Source organism: Gorilla gorilla, chromosome 2 (genome assembly GCF_029281585.2).
Source record: "Gorilla gorilla gorilla isolate KB3781 chromosome 2, NHGRI_mGorGor1-v2.1_pri, whole genome shotgun sequence".
Taxonomy (NCBI): Eukaryota; Metazoa; Chordata; class Mammalia; order Primates; family Hominidae; genus Gorilla; species Gorilla gorilla.
In genome coordinates this window covers 124,887,187-124,904,786 of record NC_086017.1, presented here as the reverse complement: position 1 = coordinate 124,904,786, position 17,600 = coordinate 124,887,187, and the positions used below count along the sequence as shown (strand labels likewise).

The 17,600-nt window shown below is 37.9% G+C and overlaps 1 protein-coding gene across 7 annotated transcripts in view; it reads left to right on the top strand.

Annotated features, from left to right (window-relative positions):
- The window catches only part of CCDC191 (coiled-coil domain containing 191), a 92,978-nt gene that overhangs the window by 25,146 nt on the left and 50,232 nt on the right, over positions 1–17,600 (top strand). For all 7 annotated transcript variants that reach the window (XM_031009335.3, XM_055381656.2, XM_063704039.1 and 4 more), the window contains one exon: positions 12,515–12,705. In XM_031009335.3, the coding sequence (XP_030865195.3) occupies positions 12,515–12,705 (191 nt within the window). The remainder of the gene's footprint in view (positions 1–12,514; positions 12,706–17,600) is intronic.

The window sequence follows — 17,600 nt, the reverse complement described above, 5'->3', positions numbered from 1 at the left end:
TCCTGGGAAATTACTGGGGTGAGGGGGGTAAATTGTGGACTTCTTCCTAAATTACCTCTTCAGAATAGCATTTAACTATTATTAACCTTAAACTAAGGTAGCTCTCTGGCAGTTTTTGAAATCTTGGCTTCCACTTTGACAGTTGTAAGGACCATTGTGTTCTGGATTATTCAGAAGATACAAGAACTGGTTACTTGCCTTTTAGTAGCTCTGATCCTAAAGCAATGATACACTTAAACCTGTGCTTTTCTTTTTAATGGTCTGTATTTTATTTTACCTTTTCTTCCTTTCTTTCACTTTATCTTTTTGTAAAAATTACTTGCTGATTTTTAATATAAAAGTGAATATCCTCTTCAGGTTACTTAAGCAGTTTTCTTCAATAAAGTGGGATTGATAAAAGTATGAATTTCGGGATTATAACATTTCAGGTAAAAGGACTGACTGGGCAGATTTGTAAATGAGAGGGTTAGATGAGAAAAGATAAATATGTATATTTTACATATCCTACAACACCCACCCCAGGGCCTTAGGCATTGCTGAAATTCAGAGAAAGTTAATTGAATAAATACATGAATGAATGGATTTAGCAAGAGAAAAGAGAATGTTAGGAAGATACTGAGGGAGCTTGGTAAATGTAGGGATAGACTTACAAAGGTCCTGGAAATCAATAACAGGAGTTTGAATATGATACGGATAACAAAGATATGAAGGAAAAAGTAAAGTAGTCAAAGTGATTTTTTAAAAACGATAGACATATTTGACGGTGATATTTTGAACTGATAAGAGGTTGTAATTACTCAGTTATTAACCAACAAAAATTTGGTCAGAGTTTTGGCTTCAGGAAAACAGAAGGAAATGTAGTAGGGAGAAATGTAAGACTTGCAGTTAACATTTTGAGAAAAGTTAGCAAAGGACTTAGATTCTGCATTCTTCATGAGACAGATGGAATTAGTATTCCTCCTATATAATAACAGTTCAGATTTCAAAGAGAAAATAAGAAGAGAAACGAGTATTCAGGGAGTCATCTTGAGAAGACATAAGGAAAAAATACCATGATATATTTCCCAACAAATTAGAGACAAATAAGGTGTGTTTTCTAAAAAATGCTTAAATTGTATTGAAGTCCACTGTACAATCATATATATTTTAGATGGAACTGCCAAATATGAATGTTAGACACATAAGCAGTTTTACAAAATTAGTGGCCAATCGAAAACAGATTACTTAGTTTTAAAATATTTGACATGGAAAAGCTGCAAAAATAGTGCAGAGTTTCTGAATAACCTTCACTCAACTTTTCCCAATGTTAACATTTTACATAAGCATAGTATAATTATCAAAACTAGGAAATTAGCATTGGTACACTGCCATTAAATACCATTAACTAAACCATAGACCCTATGAGAATATCACCAGTTTTTCCACTAGTGTTCTTTCTCTGTTCCAGGACTCAACCCATAATTTCACACTGCATTTATTTATTACATCTCCTTAGTCTCCTCCAGTCTGTGACATTTCTTTAGTCTTTCCTTGTCTTTGTGACCTTGCCATTTCTGAAGAGAACTGGTCAGGTATTTTGTAGAATTGTCTCTCGTTTTGGGTTTTTTAATGTTTTCTCCCCCTTGCTTAAGGTTATGCATTTTTGGTAAGAATGCTATAAGATGTGATACTGTGCCCTTCTCTGTATATCCTAACAAGGAGGACGTAATTACTGATGTTAACTTTGATCACTTGGTTAAGGGTGTGTGCTGAGTTTCTCCGTTGTAGAGTTGCTGTTTTTCCTTCTCCTTGTCTTTCAGGAGATACTGTGAAGCTATGAAAATATTTTGTTTCTCTGTAAACTGTCACCCATTAAGGTTAACATCCATTGGTGGCTCTTGCCTGCAACAGTTGTTAATGTTGTTTTTGCCTAATGGTGATTTTGCGTTTCCCTCATTTCTTCTATACTTAATTGAAATTCTTCTAGAAGGAAAACAGTCCCTTCTCCTTCATCTATGTGTATATGTATGTATGTGTGTATTTATGTATTCATTCATTTATGCAATTGTTTATTTTATTCAGTATGAGCTCATTGATATTTATTTTATTCTATGGGTCATAATCTAATATTGTTGTTGTTTACTTGCTTATTCAGATTGTTTCAACGTGTCTGTTGGGAAACCTATCAAGTTGGCTCCTTTGTTCTTTCAACATGCTTCCATCCTATTTTGGACACTTTCTTTTTTGTTGGCACCACAAGATACTTTATGCTTATCTTGTGTTTTACCTGTCCTCACCCTAGAATCAACCACTTCTACATGGAACTTTGATTCCTTTTGTTGGAAAAACGGTCTTTGGAAACTAAGATCTAGGCACTAAATGTGTTCACTGCTACTGGAGTGTCATTTTTTTCTAGGCCTTCTCAGCAGACAGAGCTAAAATATATATAGATATATACATAGATATATGTGTGTATGTATGTATGTATGTATACTAACATACATATACACACACATTATATTTATTTCTGTGTCTATCTGTATACATATTAAAATCCATGAGTTCAGCAACACAAGGGTCATGTTATTCTCCTTTTCCTTATTTGTAACTGACTTCTGTATCTATGAATCTACATATATATGTATATATAAATATATATAAAATAACTGTGAATTTATAATAATATTGTCAAGGATAATCCAGCACCACAGGTTTCAGTGTAGTCTTTCCATCTCGCTCACTTGTAACTTCTTTCTCTGACACTGAGAAACTTGGCTCTCATTATCTCTATTATATTTACTTATTAGGGTAATCCTAGTACACTATAAAAATAGTTTTAGAGGCCGGGCACGGTGGCTCAAGCCTGTAATTCCAGCACTTTGGGAGGCCAAAGCGGGCGGATCACGAGGTCAGGAGATCGAGACCATCCTGGCTAACACGGTGAAACCCCATCTCTACTAAAAATACAAAAAATTAGCCAGGCGTGGTGGCAGGTGCCTGTAGTCCCAGCTACTCGGGAGGCTGAGGCAGGAGAATGGCGTGAACCCGGGAGGCAGAGCTTGCAGTGAGCCGAGATCACGCCACTGCACTCCAGCCTGGGCAACAGAGCGAGACTCCGTCTTGATAAAAAAAAAAAAAGTTTTAGAATTGCTAACCCATACCACAGTGGGAATAAATTCACTAAAGCAAAATATTGTACAGTTATTTTTGGTTTTAGCTTTATAGTATTCAGTCAAAATATTGCTTTCCGGAGTTACTTAGGTGAGTTCTTTTCTTCCCCTCCCTTTTCAGTGTAATTATGTTATTCATTTGTAATATGGTTAGTGGATCTCTAGATTTTCCCCAGTGTATATGGGGATAACATGGTAAAAATACATCTACCAGCCTCCTCGGGCTCTTACATAGACTTGGTTGTAGATAGGACAGTCCTCCAGTAAAGGCCACAGGCATAGGCAAGCCTTCTGGGCTCATTATCTTGGTCCCAGTTAACGTTCAGCTCTAAAGAAGCCTAAAGCTGCCTTGAGTAATGAAACTTGGATACTCAGCAGCCTAGGTATGACCACAGGATGAAAACAGGAAAATGCCTAGCTGCCTTGCAGGGAGTGACTAGATAACTGGAAGCTCTTGTCAGCACCCTCAGAATGTTTCACTGGTACAAACCCTGTAGAAACAGCTGTGTAGAGTATTTGCAGGAAGACTTTAAAGAATCTGTTTTTAGGAGTTGCTATAGTTTAGGTTCCTTTAATTCCTGTAATTGTTTGTGCTTTAATTCTGGATTTTTTTTTTTTTTTTTTTTTTGAGACAGAGTCTTGCCCTGTCACCCAGGCTGGAGTGCAATGGCACAATCTTGGCACACTGCAACCTCCACCTCCTAGGTTCAAGCAATTTTCCTGCCTCAGCTGGGATTACAGGCACACGCCACCACGCCCAGCTAATTTTTTGTATCTTTAGTAGAGACGGAGTTTCACCATGTTGGCCAGGCTGTTCTCAATCTCCTGACCTCGTGATCCGCCCACCTTGGCCTCCCAAAGCATTGGGATTACAGGCATGAGCCACCACGCCCGGCCTAATTCTGGATTTTATTTGTTCCTCCCAGAGTATCTCTTAACATCTTATTTGGGCCACATTATTTAATAGGAGACTGAGAGAAACAGTGCAGGCTCTCTTATCAAAACACAAGTTCAGATGCAGCACTATTGATGCATCTTTTCTACACATTTCATGTCTTGTCAAAAACATTTGTTTTTTGTGTAGAAGCTTTCTACTTCCAGCCTATCCCATTTTCTCTTTGATCTTACAGTGAAATCTCTTGGGGGAGATTCAGCTATCCATGTGTCACTGCTAATTAGCAGAAACAACAAAGGATTAACTATAAAACTCTTATACTATTTGGAAAATGGCCTTCTTCATTCTCATCCTGTTCTGAAATATATTTTGGTTTTCTTAATAAGATTAGAAACTCTATGATCTTTGCTGCCTGTGAAAACTGAAGAGAAAGATAAAATATGGGTGACACTAACCTACATCTTAATTATTTGGGGGAAGGTTTTAGTTTGCTTATTTGGTTGGATTTTTCTGTTAAAGAATAAAATAATAATGATCCAAAGAAATCATCATTAAAGTTATGCTTGTGGCACAGCACCTTCCAAAAGTCCACCTCAAACTAAACCAAGGAAATGTAGGAATACTATATATGGAAAAGAAGCCTGGAGTTTTTCTCTGACAGAATGACGAAAACTGTAGTTAAATATCTCATTTATATACCATGATTCCTTTCCAAAGATCTTAGTTTTATCAAGACTGCCTACACACCACTGAGGCAAAACCATTTCTGAGCTGACACATAGCAACCATCCTCTCAGCAATGTTTTCTTATGTTAGGGGAGGGAAATAAAGGAAAAGCCTCTTTAGAAATAAAACGACAGAAAAAGAGAAATGCCAGCACACATACGAAGATTACTGGGATTCATATAACTCTCCCCTCTAGGTTTATTGCCAAGGGCAATGTGTGGTATATGTCTTGGGAGGGGTTTAAAGCATTATTATATTTTACTTTATGTAGCTAACTCTGTAGGAATTTTCCATCTAAAATGTTATCAGTTTTGGTAAAGAAATTGTTTGTTATGTTCTTTCTTTCCTGACCCTGTAAGTAACCCAGATGTCCCATTCTCACAGAGGGGACAGTGAGGGCCAATTTACCTAAATATTGTGCTAGTGTTTTGCATTTCAAAGTTCCATGAAGTCTTTTTTATTACAGAGGTCCCTATTTTTAAATGTATTTTTTTTTGTCTTTCAAAAAAAGTACTGATTACATTTTGATTTTTAAAAATTGAAAAAAGAGACTTTGGCACAAATGAAGCCCATTCCCTAAAATTGTATAGAGTAGAATATTTCCCCCCTAAACACTAGACATTTCAGATGAATATTATAAAGATCTTGAGAGCCATGTGGGTGAGGAATGAAAGACATCACGTCATTGTCTTACTATCACAGTATCCTGGAGGTGAATCAAGCATTTGTCTGATATATTCTGAAGTAAGCTATGTTCTTGGCATAGTTTGTGTTTATGTGTGTGGCCAAGGATGAAGGGTGGGCAGGTAACAGGGATTTTGGTAGAGATGGGGAAGAAGGTCTCTAAGGGACATGAAGAAAGAAGGCAAAGAGAAGGTGATAGGGAGCCATAGGTCTGCATTTTCTCCAGACTTGAGGTCACGAGAACTGATGAGTGTTCAGGTGATAGGCTGCACTGTGGTCATTCTTCTGTAAAGAACCCAGAGAATTTTACTGGTTAAGCATTTACTATTTGGTGAGACTAAGGAATTGCTTCTTGAAATTCTATTTCTAGAGTGAAACAATGTAACTATTAGATAATTACAGCACTATTATCAACTGAAACTTTTTAGCAGAATTAAGAACTTATAAAATGGCCTTATGTAAGGGGTACATATTGACACATTTATGGATAACATGATACAATATGCGGTATCTGTGATTTTTAAATACTTCAGAAAAAAAGTTGGTGGGGGGAGAGATGAAATAAGATTGGCAGAATGTTGATAATTTTTGAAGTTGGGTAAAGGTTTACTCTTTGTTTCTGCTTTTAGAACAGTGATAGGGTTTGGGTTTTTTTTTTTTTGGTAAGTTGAAATGAGGAAGGAGAAAAAAATTTAATATAGAAGTAAAATGAGCATCACGTATTCCAGGATATAACAGACGTAGTTTTTTTGTCTATAGCCGGGGTAGCATTTCACATGGCAGTGGTTGTCAAAGTTTAGGCCTCTAGGCTTTTCCATGGAACCCAGCAGCAAGTTCAGGTCTTAGCACTGTGTTCTGGGAACTGAATGTATTTTCTCTAATGCTATTAGTTATGAGCATATATAGTTGGGGTTGGAGGTTACCATGATTTCCTCTCTTTTCTTTGGGGTAAAATTACGAAAATCAGGAATAGGATTGGTCATGGGGTATTGCTTTTCCATTGCAGAATTCAATACTGCACTTCCTACTGGAGATTTATTTTGCCATGACAAAGATCCTCATTTTTTTCAATTATACTTTAAGTTTTAGGGTACATGTGCACAACGTGCAGGTTTGTTACCTACGTATATATGTGCCATGTTGGTGTGCTGCACCCATTAACTCGTCATTTAACATTAGGTATATCTCCTAATGCTATCCCTCCTCCCTCCCCCTACCCCACAACAGCCCCTGGTGTGTGATGTTCCCCTTCCTGTGTCCATGTGTTCTCATTGTTCAATTCCCATCTATGAGTGAGAACATGCGGTGTTTGGTTTTTTGTCCTTGCGATAGTTTGCTGAGAATGATGGTTTCCAGCTTCATCTGTGTCCCTACAAAGGACATGAACGCATCATTTTTTATGGCTGCATAGTATTCCATGGTGTATATGTGCCACATTTTCTTAATCCAGTCTATCATTGTTGGACATTTGGGTTGGTTCCAAGTCTTTGCTATTGTGAATAGTGCCGCAATAAACCTACATGTGCATGTGTCTTTATAGCGGCATGATTTATAATCCTTTGGGTATATACCCAGTAATGGGATGGGTGGATCAAATGGTATTTCTAGTTCTAGATCCCTGAGGAATCGCCACACTGACTTCCACAACGGTTGAACTAGTTTACAGTCCCACCAACAGTGTAAAAGTATTCCTATTTCTCCACATCCTCTCCAGCACCTGTTGTTTCCTGACTTTTTAATAATCACCATTCTAACTGGTGTGAGATGGTATTTCATTGTGGTATTGATTTGCATTTCTCTGATGGCCAGTGATGATGAGCATTTTTTCATGTGTCTTTTGGCTGCATAAATGTCTTCTTTTGAGAAGTGTTCAAATCCTTCGCCCACTTGTTGATGGGGTTGTATATTTTTTTCTTGTAAATTTGTTTGAGTTCATTGTAGATTCTGGATATTAGCCCTTTGTCAGATGAGTAGATTGCAAAAATTTTCTCCCATTCTGTAGGTTGCCTGTTCACTCTGATGGTAGTTTCTTTTGCTGTGCAGAAGCTCTTTAGTTTAATTAGATCCCATTTGTCAATTTTGGCTTTTGTTGCCATTGCTTTTGGTGTTTTAGACATGAAGTCCTTGCCCATGCCTATGTCCTGAATGGTATTGCCTAGGTTTTCTGCTAGGGTTTTTATGGTTTTAGGTCTAACATTTAAGTCTTTAATCCATCTTGAATTAATTTTTGTATAAGGTGTAAGGAAGCGATCCATTTTCAGCTTTCTCCATATGGCTAGCCAGTTTTCCCAGCACCATTTATTAAATAGGGAATCCTTTCCCCATTGCTTGTTTTTGTCAGGTTTGTCAAAGATCAGATAGTTGTAGATATGTGGCATTATTTCTGAGGGCTCTGTTCTGTTCCATTGGTCTATCTCTCTGTTTTGGTACCAGTACCATGCTGTTTTGGTTACTGTAGCCTTGTAGTGTAGTTTGAAGTCAGGTAGTGAGATGCCTCCAGCTTTGTTCTTTTGGCTTAGGATTGGCTTGGCAATGCAGGCTCTTTTTTGGTTCCATATGAACTTTAAAGTAGTTTTTTTCCAATTCTGTGAAGAAAGTCATTGGTAGCTTGATGGGGATAGCACTGAATCTATAAATTACCTTGGGCAGTATGGCCATTTTCACGATATTGATTCTTCCTACCCATGAGCATGGAATGTTCTTCCATTTGTTTGTATCCTCTTTTATTTCCTTGAGCAGTGGTTTGTAGTTCTCCTTGAAGAGGTCCTTCACATCCCTTGTAAGTTGGATTCCTAGGTATTTTATTCTCTTTGAAGCAAATGTGAATGGGAGTTCACTCATGATTTGGCTCTCTGTTTGTCTGTTATTGGTGTATAACAATGCTTGTGGTTTTTGCACATTGATTTTGTATCCTGAGACTTTGCTGAAGTTGCTTATCAGCTTAAGGAGATTTTGGGCTGAGACGATGGGGTTTTCTAGATATACAATCATGTTGTCTGCAAACAGGGACAATTTGACTTCCTCTTTTCCTAATTGAATACCCTTTATTTCCTTCTCCTGCCTGATTGCCCTGGCCAGAACTTCCAACACTATGTTGAAAGGATCCCCATTTTTTATTAATTTTTTTTCTCCTCCCTCATTTCAACTTAAAACTACCTCTCTAATCCCCAGGGACTTCATAGCATCTGTGGGGTCTCCTGCCCAGCCACAGTAGCCCACAAAGGAAAAGAGAAGTTGAGGATTGCTCCCTTTTGTAGCAATAGAGTTTCTCTTCTTTTGGCCTGAGAACAGCAAGGAGTCACTTAGGGGCCTGGGTGTAGAATGTAGCTTTCTTCCTGACATTCCAGCCTTTGCCAACTTCCCTAGACCATTAGTTGCACCAAAGTTAGTTCCATTCAGCAAAAATAAATTGTAAACTTGTTGACATTTTTGTCCTCTTAACAATTCATTGTTTATTTTTCCATGACGGAGAATTTTGATGCAATTATCACTGAGCTTTCTGACAAAAGAGAAATAGCTGAGGAATTTTGATGAGTTACCCACTTCATTAATCAGAACAAGCATCTCTAGTGACAGGGTTAGAATTACAATGAAGATTAGATAGCAAATTGCTGTTCCACCTAACGTCAATCATTCCTAGTGACAGTAGTGTGATTACACTTCAGGGAAGAGCTTTTCTGGCTAACAGAACGAGGGCAACTCCAGTGCAGGTAATAAATTTAGCAGAGCGAGCTGTCATTTCTTCTCTTCAGTGGAATCCTTAACAACCAAATGATGTATTGTGGAAGATTTTGTGGGGAGGACACCATTTCACTTTAAAAGTTTCTAAATTTCACCAGGTAGTATTTTATTTTAGAAATTATCATAGATAGGTACTTAGGAACAGTTCTTCCTTCAGTGACTTTCTGTATTTTATTTACCTATATCAAGCCTTAATTATTACCACAACTATGATAAAGAGATGATGGAAGTTAGGAAAAGAGTGCCTGACTATATTTGAAAATCTAACAGAAATAAAAACATGGTACAAAAATAAATGAACTAGGAAATAAATGGAGGGAAATCAGACTAGTTACCTGGCTAGTTAAAACTTAAGTTCTCCTGGCTTAAACAGAACAACCCAGTTGTGGTTTTAAATCATACATCTTGTTTTAAAAAGCAAAGGGATAGAGCACTATTGTAGTTCCAAAGTATAGAAAAGTAACAAGGAGAAGCAGGCGTGGGAGCATCAGGAAGTAAGCTGGGGGTGAGGGAGGAATAGAAAGAATAAATAGTTCAGGTCTGTGGAAGTATGCCACCCTTCTAAATAAAAACAGAACTAGCAACTTTTTCCAGAGAAGATGGAACTGAGTATATTCCTTTCCCAAATATTTTCTTTGAACACATTTATGGGACTCCTGTATACCTGGATAATGTTTGCTATGAATCAAGAATAACTAAGCAGCTATTCTTGATTCACACTTTTTTTTTAATTTAAATTTTAATGGGATTGGTTTTTTTGAGCAGGCAGGGAAAAAACCAATAGCAAGTCAATTTCAAGAAAGTAGTTGCCATACAGGTTTGTCACTTTGCTCTTGTTAGCTTCTGTGTGGTGAACCTGAATTATAGGCCTTTAAAACTGATCATTTTGGTCTCAAAGTCTCAACATAAGTATTTTTAAAGAAACATATTGACTATAGAATTTATAAACTCAAAATTTCCCCTCCTACATTCAGATATGTTCCTAACCAATGCTTTTCTACCACGGTAAGTTATGTATACAGTTTTCTTTCACTATAAAAGCAGCAAAAAATGTGCCTTTCTTTTTCAGGAGAGATGTTTTTGCCTAATAGATTAGAGTCATCAGGATGCTGGAATGTTTCAGTTTCAGCCTTAGGTGTAACACTAACTCTTTACTTGTGATTTTAGTCATTAAACCTTTCTCTACTTGAAGTTTTAGCTTGGTGAAGTAAATCATAATAATATCTACGATCTTTATTTTATAATGATGGTTTACAAATTAATAAAAATAGTACACGTAAGATGCTTTGAACTTTACAAAGAAAAGGATTGTCAGAATCAAAGGATACTATTAATAGTGTTATTATTATCAAGATGGATTATGTTTGTACTATTTCATCATTTGAAATAATCCTGAAGTTAAAATTAGAGATAGCTACACATAGAATATTTTACCAAGTCATTCAAGAGGAATCTCTTAAGGGGATTTGGTAAACAGACACAGAACATTTTCTTTCAACCATGGCACACCAGTTAACACCATTTTTTTTCATGCTGTATTTTGTGGAACAGGTAAACAAATGATGCAAAAGGCATACCCCTCAACCTGGCCAGCTGTATCTTTTCTCCCTATTACAACTGAAAGAGTATCCAGTATTCAGCAAATTTCCTTTCCTTCCTCTCTCCCTTCCTCCCTATCATCCTCTCCAAAAGATCTAAGGTGAAGGTCTAGAACATGTGCCTTATTTGACATATGGAGAGGGCTTTTTAAAGTTTGCCATGGTTTCTCCTAATGAGAAATTATAATGAAGAATATTGTTTAGTTTGTCTAAACAAGAATATAAACTAATACCCTGTTTGGAAAACATTTCTGGCCAAATAGACAATTTCTAAGAATTCCAGTAGATGCTCTCTTATGTTATTGGTCTTCTCATTGATACATCCTCTTTCCCTATAACCTCTCAGAAGTAGAGGTCATATCAAACAATTTTGTGCAGAGTCCCCAAATTGAAACACAGTGATGGTTGCTTAGCAAATGCTGAAATGAAGAAAGTTAAGTATTTTTATAGAGAAAGAAGCAGTAAATATTTGCCTGATAAATCTGGCAAATCCTTGAAACTGGCAAATCCCCCATACTTCCCACGAAGTCACTTTTATGAGGTTAGTTTTTGTTTTAATGCTCCCCACACTCAGTGCCACTGTCAGATTTACCATTCCCATTTATGAGACCTATTCCCTTCTCTCAGGAGGCTTACAGTCTAGGGGAGAAAAGTAAACTGGTGATTACAATATAGTGTGTTGGGTGTTTTGGCTGAAGAAAGCATAGGTTGTTATAGGAACACAGTGGATGGGCAGTTACATTTGGGTAGAGGGATTGGTAACAGGAGGGCTTCCTGAGAGAGGTGACTACTGTAGTTAGGCAGAAAGAAGGCAGAAAAGAGGGACAGAGAAATTAGTATTCGGTTGGTGCAAAAGTTACTGCAGTTTTTGGCTATGAAAAGCAATGGCAAAAACCGCAATTACTTTTGCACCAACCTAATATGAACATAGGAAACTATGAAATGGCATGGTTGGTGTCAAGGCCAAAAGCTGAAAGTAATTTGATCTAGAGGGAATGTAAAGTTTGCTGAAAAGAGAGAAGATATAAGCAAGGACTAGGTCTCAGTGATTTTCTTAGACTAGGATCATGAGTTAAGTACTGCTTTGGGGACATCCTTAGGATCAGTAGACCTTGTCTAATTTGCTGTCAAGTGCATGTAGTGGAAGATTATGGGCAGCCTGAACATCTAGTCTTTCTAGACTCACCAAAGCCCTAAAGTGGTCAGTGGTAGTAGCCCCGCTGATTTTGTTGTTTATAGCTGTCTTATTCTCAGGGACCAGAGACTCCATCCCATCTTCATGGAATCTCCCCCGTTCACTTGTGTGGACACTAGTGTGTCAGAAACGGTAATGAATTAAATGGTTGGTATTTTGAGCTCCAAGACACCTGGCAGGGGGAGTCATGTTGGAAACAAGTTTTCAAGCTTCTCAAACAAGCCCCTTGGTTCATGTTGTAGATGTGACTTATTCCAGCTCCCCATGGGACTGGTGGCTTACAATGACAATGAAGTATTTTAGTTTAAGTTGTGAGGCTGAGAATGCCTCATTTGCATGATTGAATATTCCTTGTCATTATTAGCATAAAGGAATTGTGCTTTGTCTCTTCCTTTCCATTAAGACAACAGTTCCTGTATTTGTTTTTAAAAGTGTGAGGGGAAAATCTGAGGAGAGGGCTGTCAGTGTTAGATATTAGAAACACTAGCGCTGATGGGTGGTGATTTTCATAATATTTCTGCTGCAGTGTCAAAAACGGTATTTCGCTGCCTGGCACAAGCTGATTCTTGATCATAGGATTAAGCTGGGGAAAGCTGGGACCGTGTCTGACTGGAAGATTCAGCTGAAGGTCCTGCGGGCCTGGAGAGACTACACAAGATTCCAGAAGTTGGAGCGGGAGACTCAAGCCTTGGAAAATGATCTTAGGGAAGAAAACAGGTATCGTTATTTGTATTGTGAAAATCTAGTATGTTTATCTAGGATATTTCCCTCCTGAAGAATCCACAAATAAACTTTACACATGCCAACTAGAATAATCTTAACCACTTATGAAATATGGTAATCACAGTTTTTCTATGTTACATCTCAAACTAGAAAATTTTAACTGAAAATTATAAGTAAACAAAATTATTTAAATGTGCTAGCCGGGAGCAGTGGGGTGTGCCTGTAATTCCAGCTACTCAGAAGGCTAAGGCAGAAGGATCACTCGAGCCTAGGAGTTCAAGACCAGCCTGGGGAACATAGTGAGATCCTGTCTCCAATAAAATAAAATAAAATAAAATAAAATATACATTGTACATGATCTTCTTTCTTTAATGGAAGCAAGTATTAGGATTTTCCCTTGCGTTCTGGTGTAGTAGCATTGTACCCAGGACCATCTTACAATTCAAAAGAGGGTGTTTGGCTTATATGCCAATAATTCTCATTCATAGAAATCACTGTCTGCACATAAAATGTTAATTAAGGACACAGAGAACATCCATCTGGGAGGGCCAACCTGCCAAAGTGATTCCTCCCACTCTACCATCTTTTGTTCCACACCTTATTTAGAGGTTTTTTGACACCTTTATAACAGCTCCTTCTTATGTTTGTGAATGACACAGAATTCTGCCTTCAAATGAGGCTTTCTTTATTCCATCGTCTTAAATAAAATAATTTTCTTATTATTATTTACAAGTTCAAGTTTGCATTCTTGAATCAAAATCACAGATGTAAAAGGAACCATTTGGTTGTTTGTTTTTCTTTATTTCTTCTAAAAAAAGTGATAAATGATGTGCAGAACATGCAGGTTTGTTATATAGGTATACGTATGCCATGGTGGTTTGCTGCACCTATTGACCCATCCTTTAAGTTTCCTCCCCTCATCCTCCACCCCTCAACAGGCCTTGGTGTGTGCTGTTCCCCTCTCTGTGTCCATGTGAAGGAACCATTTGTTTACTTAGGGGTTGGGGAGAAATTCATGTTTTTATAAGTAATCACTTCTCTACTGGCAGTTCTGTCATTCATTCAGGATGAAAAATCACATGAATGATAAATGTAAGTATTGTTACATAGAAGGGCATGGTGCCTCTTAAAGTTGTGCAATCCTGTGATAGCATCAGGCCTGGAGACTGGTGCATGGCCCCTTGTCCTCAAAGAACTCACAGTTGAATGGGCAAAACAACATCTAGAGACTGTACAGGTGTTGAGGAGTATTGTAAACTGAATAATACATCTCCATCTGCTGCTGAGAACATGGCAAGAATGTGTAGCTGTGGCTAAGGAGATTCCTAAAGAGTGCCAGGAAAGGCATTTTCAAGAAGATGGGCCTTGATCTGAGCTTTTCACGGTCAATAGGATGTTCCTAGGTAGAGATGGGGAGACTGGGATGATGGCATGAAGCATAGCCATCTGGATTGGCTGGAGATTATCAAGCATGTGGTTGTCAAGTACGTCAACTTCTGAATGGCCTTGAATGCCAGGACATGGAGTTAAGGTAGTCTTTGGTTAAAAAAAAAAAAAAAGTGAATCCTTGAAGGTTTTTTAAGCAGGAGGGTGACCTAGTCAATCTCCCTTTCCTATGATATGCTGGGAGAAATCTTTGGTGAAAAAAATAGAGGCCAACACAGAAAACTCTCCCATAGTTTGTTTCTAAAATCTCAGGACCTAGTGATTGATACAAGGAATTAGGATGATAGCTTACTCAGAAAGGAATAGCTGGCAGGATTTGTTGGATAAAGAAGGGAAACGGGTTGTAAAGTGGATGCAATGTAAGTGCGGGCATAAAATGAGTGGATACTTGGATGTTGAAGTTAAAAGTGGCCTATGAGATTTACATGCTAGAAGAAACTTGTATAAGGAAAATCTGGAAAATTTAAGATTCCGTTCCAATTAAACTTTAAATATAAAAGCACTAAATAGGGATTTCATAATAGCATAATGTGCCAATTTTTTTAAAAAAGATCTTCTCAGAACTTTTTCTTGTATCTGTGAATTATTTTCAGGTGACTATTTTTAAATGTTTAGAATGGATACTAAACATTTTTTAACTGCCAGAGTTAGAAAACATTTAACTTACAATAATTTTTTACTATAAAGCTTTAGAGCAAAAAAAATCCCAGAGCAGGAAGGCACCTCAAGGATCATCTGATCCAGCCCCTCATTTTACACATGATAAAAGTAAGGCCCAGAGACAGTAAATGACTCAAGGTCACAAAGCAAAGAGCAGCCTCAATGGACACCAAATCCATACTTGTTGAATAATAAGCAAGTCAGGGAACAAATGAAGAACTCAGTTGCTTCCTCTCCTGCAATTTAACTTGATAGGGTTTTGAAGCATTCTTTCTAAATAGACAGCTCAGGGATAGGAGAGAGCACTTATTATCGTGGTTACTCATTATAGAAACTTAGCTCTGACCAGATTGACAAAACACAGGTAATTCTGTGGTTCACTCACCTGGACATTGAAATTACTTATTATGTTCGTTATTTAAATGTCAGTTGTTTTCCTCATCCTCTAGCTCCCCTCACTGACGTGTGTGTTTGCCACCTCGATTTCTGCTCACTGGCCTGTCCGCCATCAAGGGCCCAGACTTGTGGGCTTTTTTCTTTTGCCCCTTTTCTTTCTGTTCTTCCCACTTTCTCTCTGAAGCAACCACAAATCTCTCTCTTTTTAGTATTCGTAATTTAGCAACCATCTGTCCTTGTTGAGCCTGTGCTGAGTCTCACTTGCAGTCCAAGGAGTCATCCACTTATTTCTTCTAAAAATGCATCTTGCTTTTCCTAATAGGAATTGTGGTTACTCTGTTTTTGTTCATGTTTATTATTTTAAAAGAAGTTATGGTAATAATGTTACAAAATTTCCTTACAATATTGTGATGCAGCTTCAACATGAACAAATATTTCCAAACCCTGAGGATTCACTTAGTAATACAACAAAATTCTAGTATACACACTAAATTAGACCATTTGACATGGTGGTATTGAAATTTGAACTGTATATTCAATTTCCTTAGTGTGTTCATTTTTGAAAGTTGGTTCCAGATCTTCCATTCCTCCTCTCCCCCTTTCTGTCTGCATTTACAGCTAGCCCCAGACAAAATTGGGAAGAAACGTGGTTTGTTTTCAACATCTGCACCAAAATCTCATAAATCACTACTTAAAAACTTACTTATGTAAGTGAATACCACCTCTACCCCAATAACTATGGATAAATTAAAATAAAAATTTTAGAAAAATCTTCTGCCAGTCCTTCCTGAGCCCTGCTTCCCAGATTTCTCAATTCTTTCCTGGGCCGCATCTCTGCCCTTCTCTGTATTAACCTCCACAGTCTTTAATCCTGCCTTCTCTTGCACCAGTGCTCTGGGCCTTTCCTGGAACATGCTTTTACCTCTTTCTTCCCTTTGTCCCTCAAGCCCTTCGTTCTTTGTTACTGTAATTCTCACTTGATATGTTATCCCTCCCGGGACATTTTTTTTTTATTTTAACAGGCACTGTCTGGAAACAGTGCCCAAAGTGGGAGTGACAGAGATTTGAGGGTACTGTGGCAGGCCAGTGAAAAAAACTGGCCCTTTGGCATTCTTCAGACCATCTCATTCGTTTGGTCATTCATTCGTTCATACTGTTTGATTGGGATAAATTCATTCAGTCAAACAGCTTTACTGATGTTTACTGTATACTAGATCCTCTCCTAAGTCCTGGGGATAGGATGGGGGAACAAAAATATTAAACATTATTGCCTTCTAGGAGTTTTTTATCTAAATGGGGAAGTTAAAATTGTACCCAAATATTTAACACAATTGCAACAGAAGACACCATAAGATAAATACTTAGGAGTGACATACACACGAATGATATCCTTCATTATGATTCCCTGGAGAGCTTTCTAGAAATAGAAATTCATGGGTCCCACCTCCATTATGATCCCCTGGGGAGCTTTCTAGAAATAGAAATTCATGGGACCCACCTTCTGAAAGAGGCAGAATGTGGCTAAGTAGAAAAGGGCATTTTTTAATTTGGATAAGAACTAGTAAACTAGTACATGGGCAGTCTTGTGTAGGAACAGGTCAGGGTGAACCCGCCAGGCTCACCTGGAGGTGGGGAGGAGAAGTGAGGCTGAATTGAAAATAGGCCGTCAGATATTCTCATTTCCAGTACTCCGGATTTCCGTGTTCTTTTGGAAATCATTTACGGAGTGTGCCTGTTAATCATGTTCAATTGTCCTTCCCTCTGCTCACGTGGGTATGCAGGTGAGCAGCCAGAAGCCGCATGGTATCTTCACCTGGTAAAGCTCCTGATCTCTCTATCACACAGGCAGAGGACAAGGCTTTCATAGCCTGGCTCGCTTTAAAACTTTAAAACTTTTTAAAACAGTTTTTATCTTCCATTTTGTCCCTGGGGGTACCTGGCACATTATTGAATGTATGAGCTTATTCATTCCTATTCCAGCTAAACCTGCTCATCCCAAATGTAACTGTTCATGTCACTGCTTTTTTATGTTCTGCATCAGATTACAGCACTCAATCAGATCACCAGCTTGTGATTATGTATCATTTTTCATTTGCTTTTAAAACGTTCAAGACACTTTGCAGATATCTACTAGTCTTGTCCTAAGACAGTGGGTATTGTGTGGCTCCAGTGGCGCAATCGGTTAGCGCGCGGTACTTATAAGACAGTGGGTATTACCTCACATGTGAATTTTGTTCTATATTTTCAGGGTTGTTTTAAATTGAATTAGATTCTCAGGAAAAAAACTCTTGTAGGATAGGCAGCATAATAGGGCTTACTGACACTGTTTTTGAGGATGAATCTGGGGCTTAGAAACTCAGTTGCTGTCCCAGTGTCCCATGTCTAGT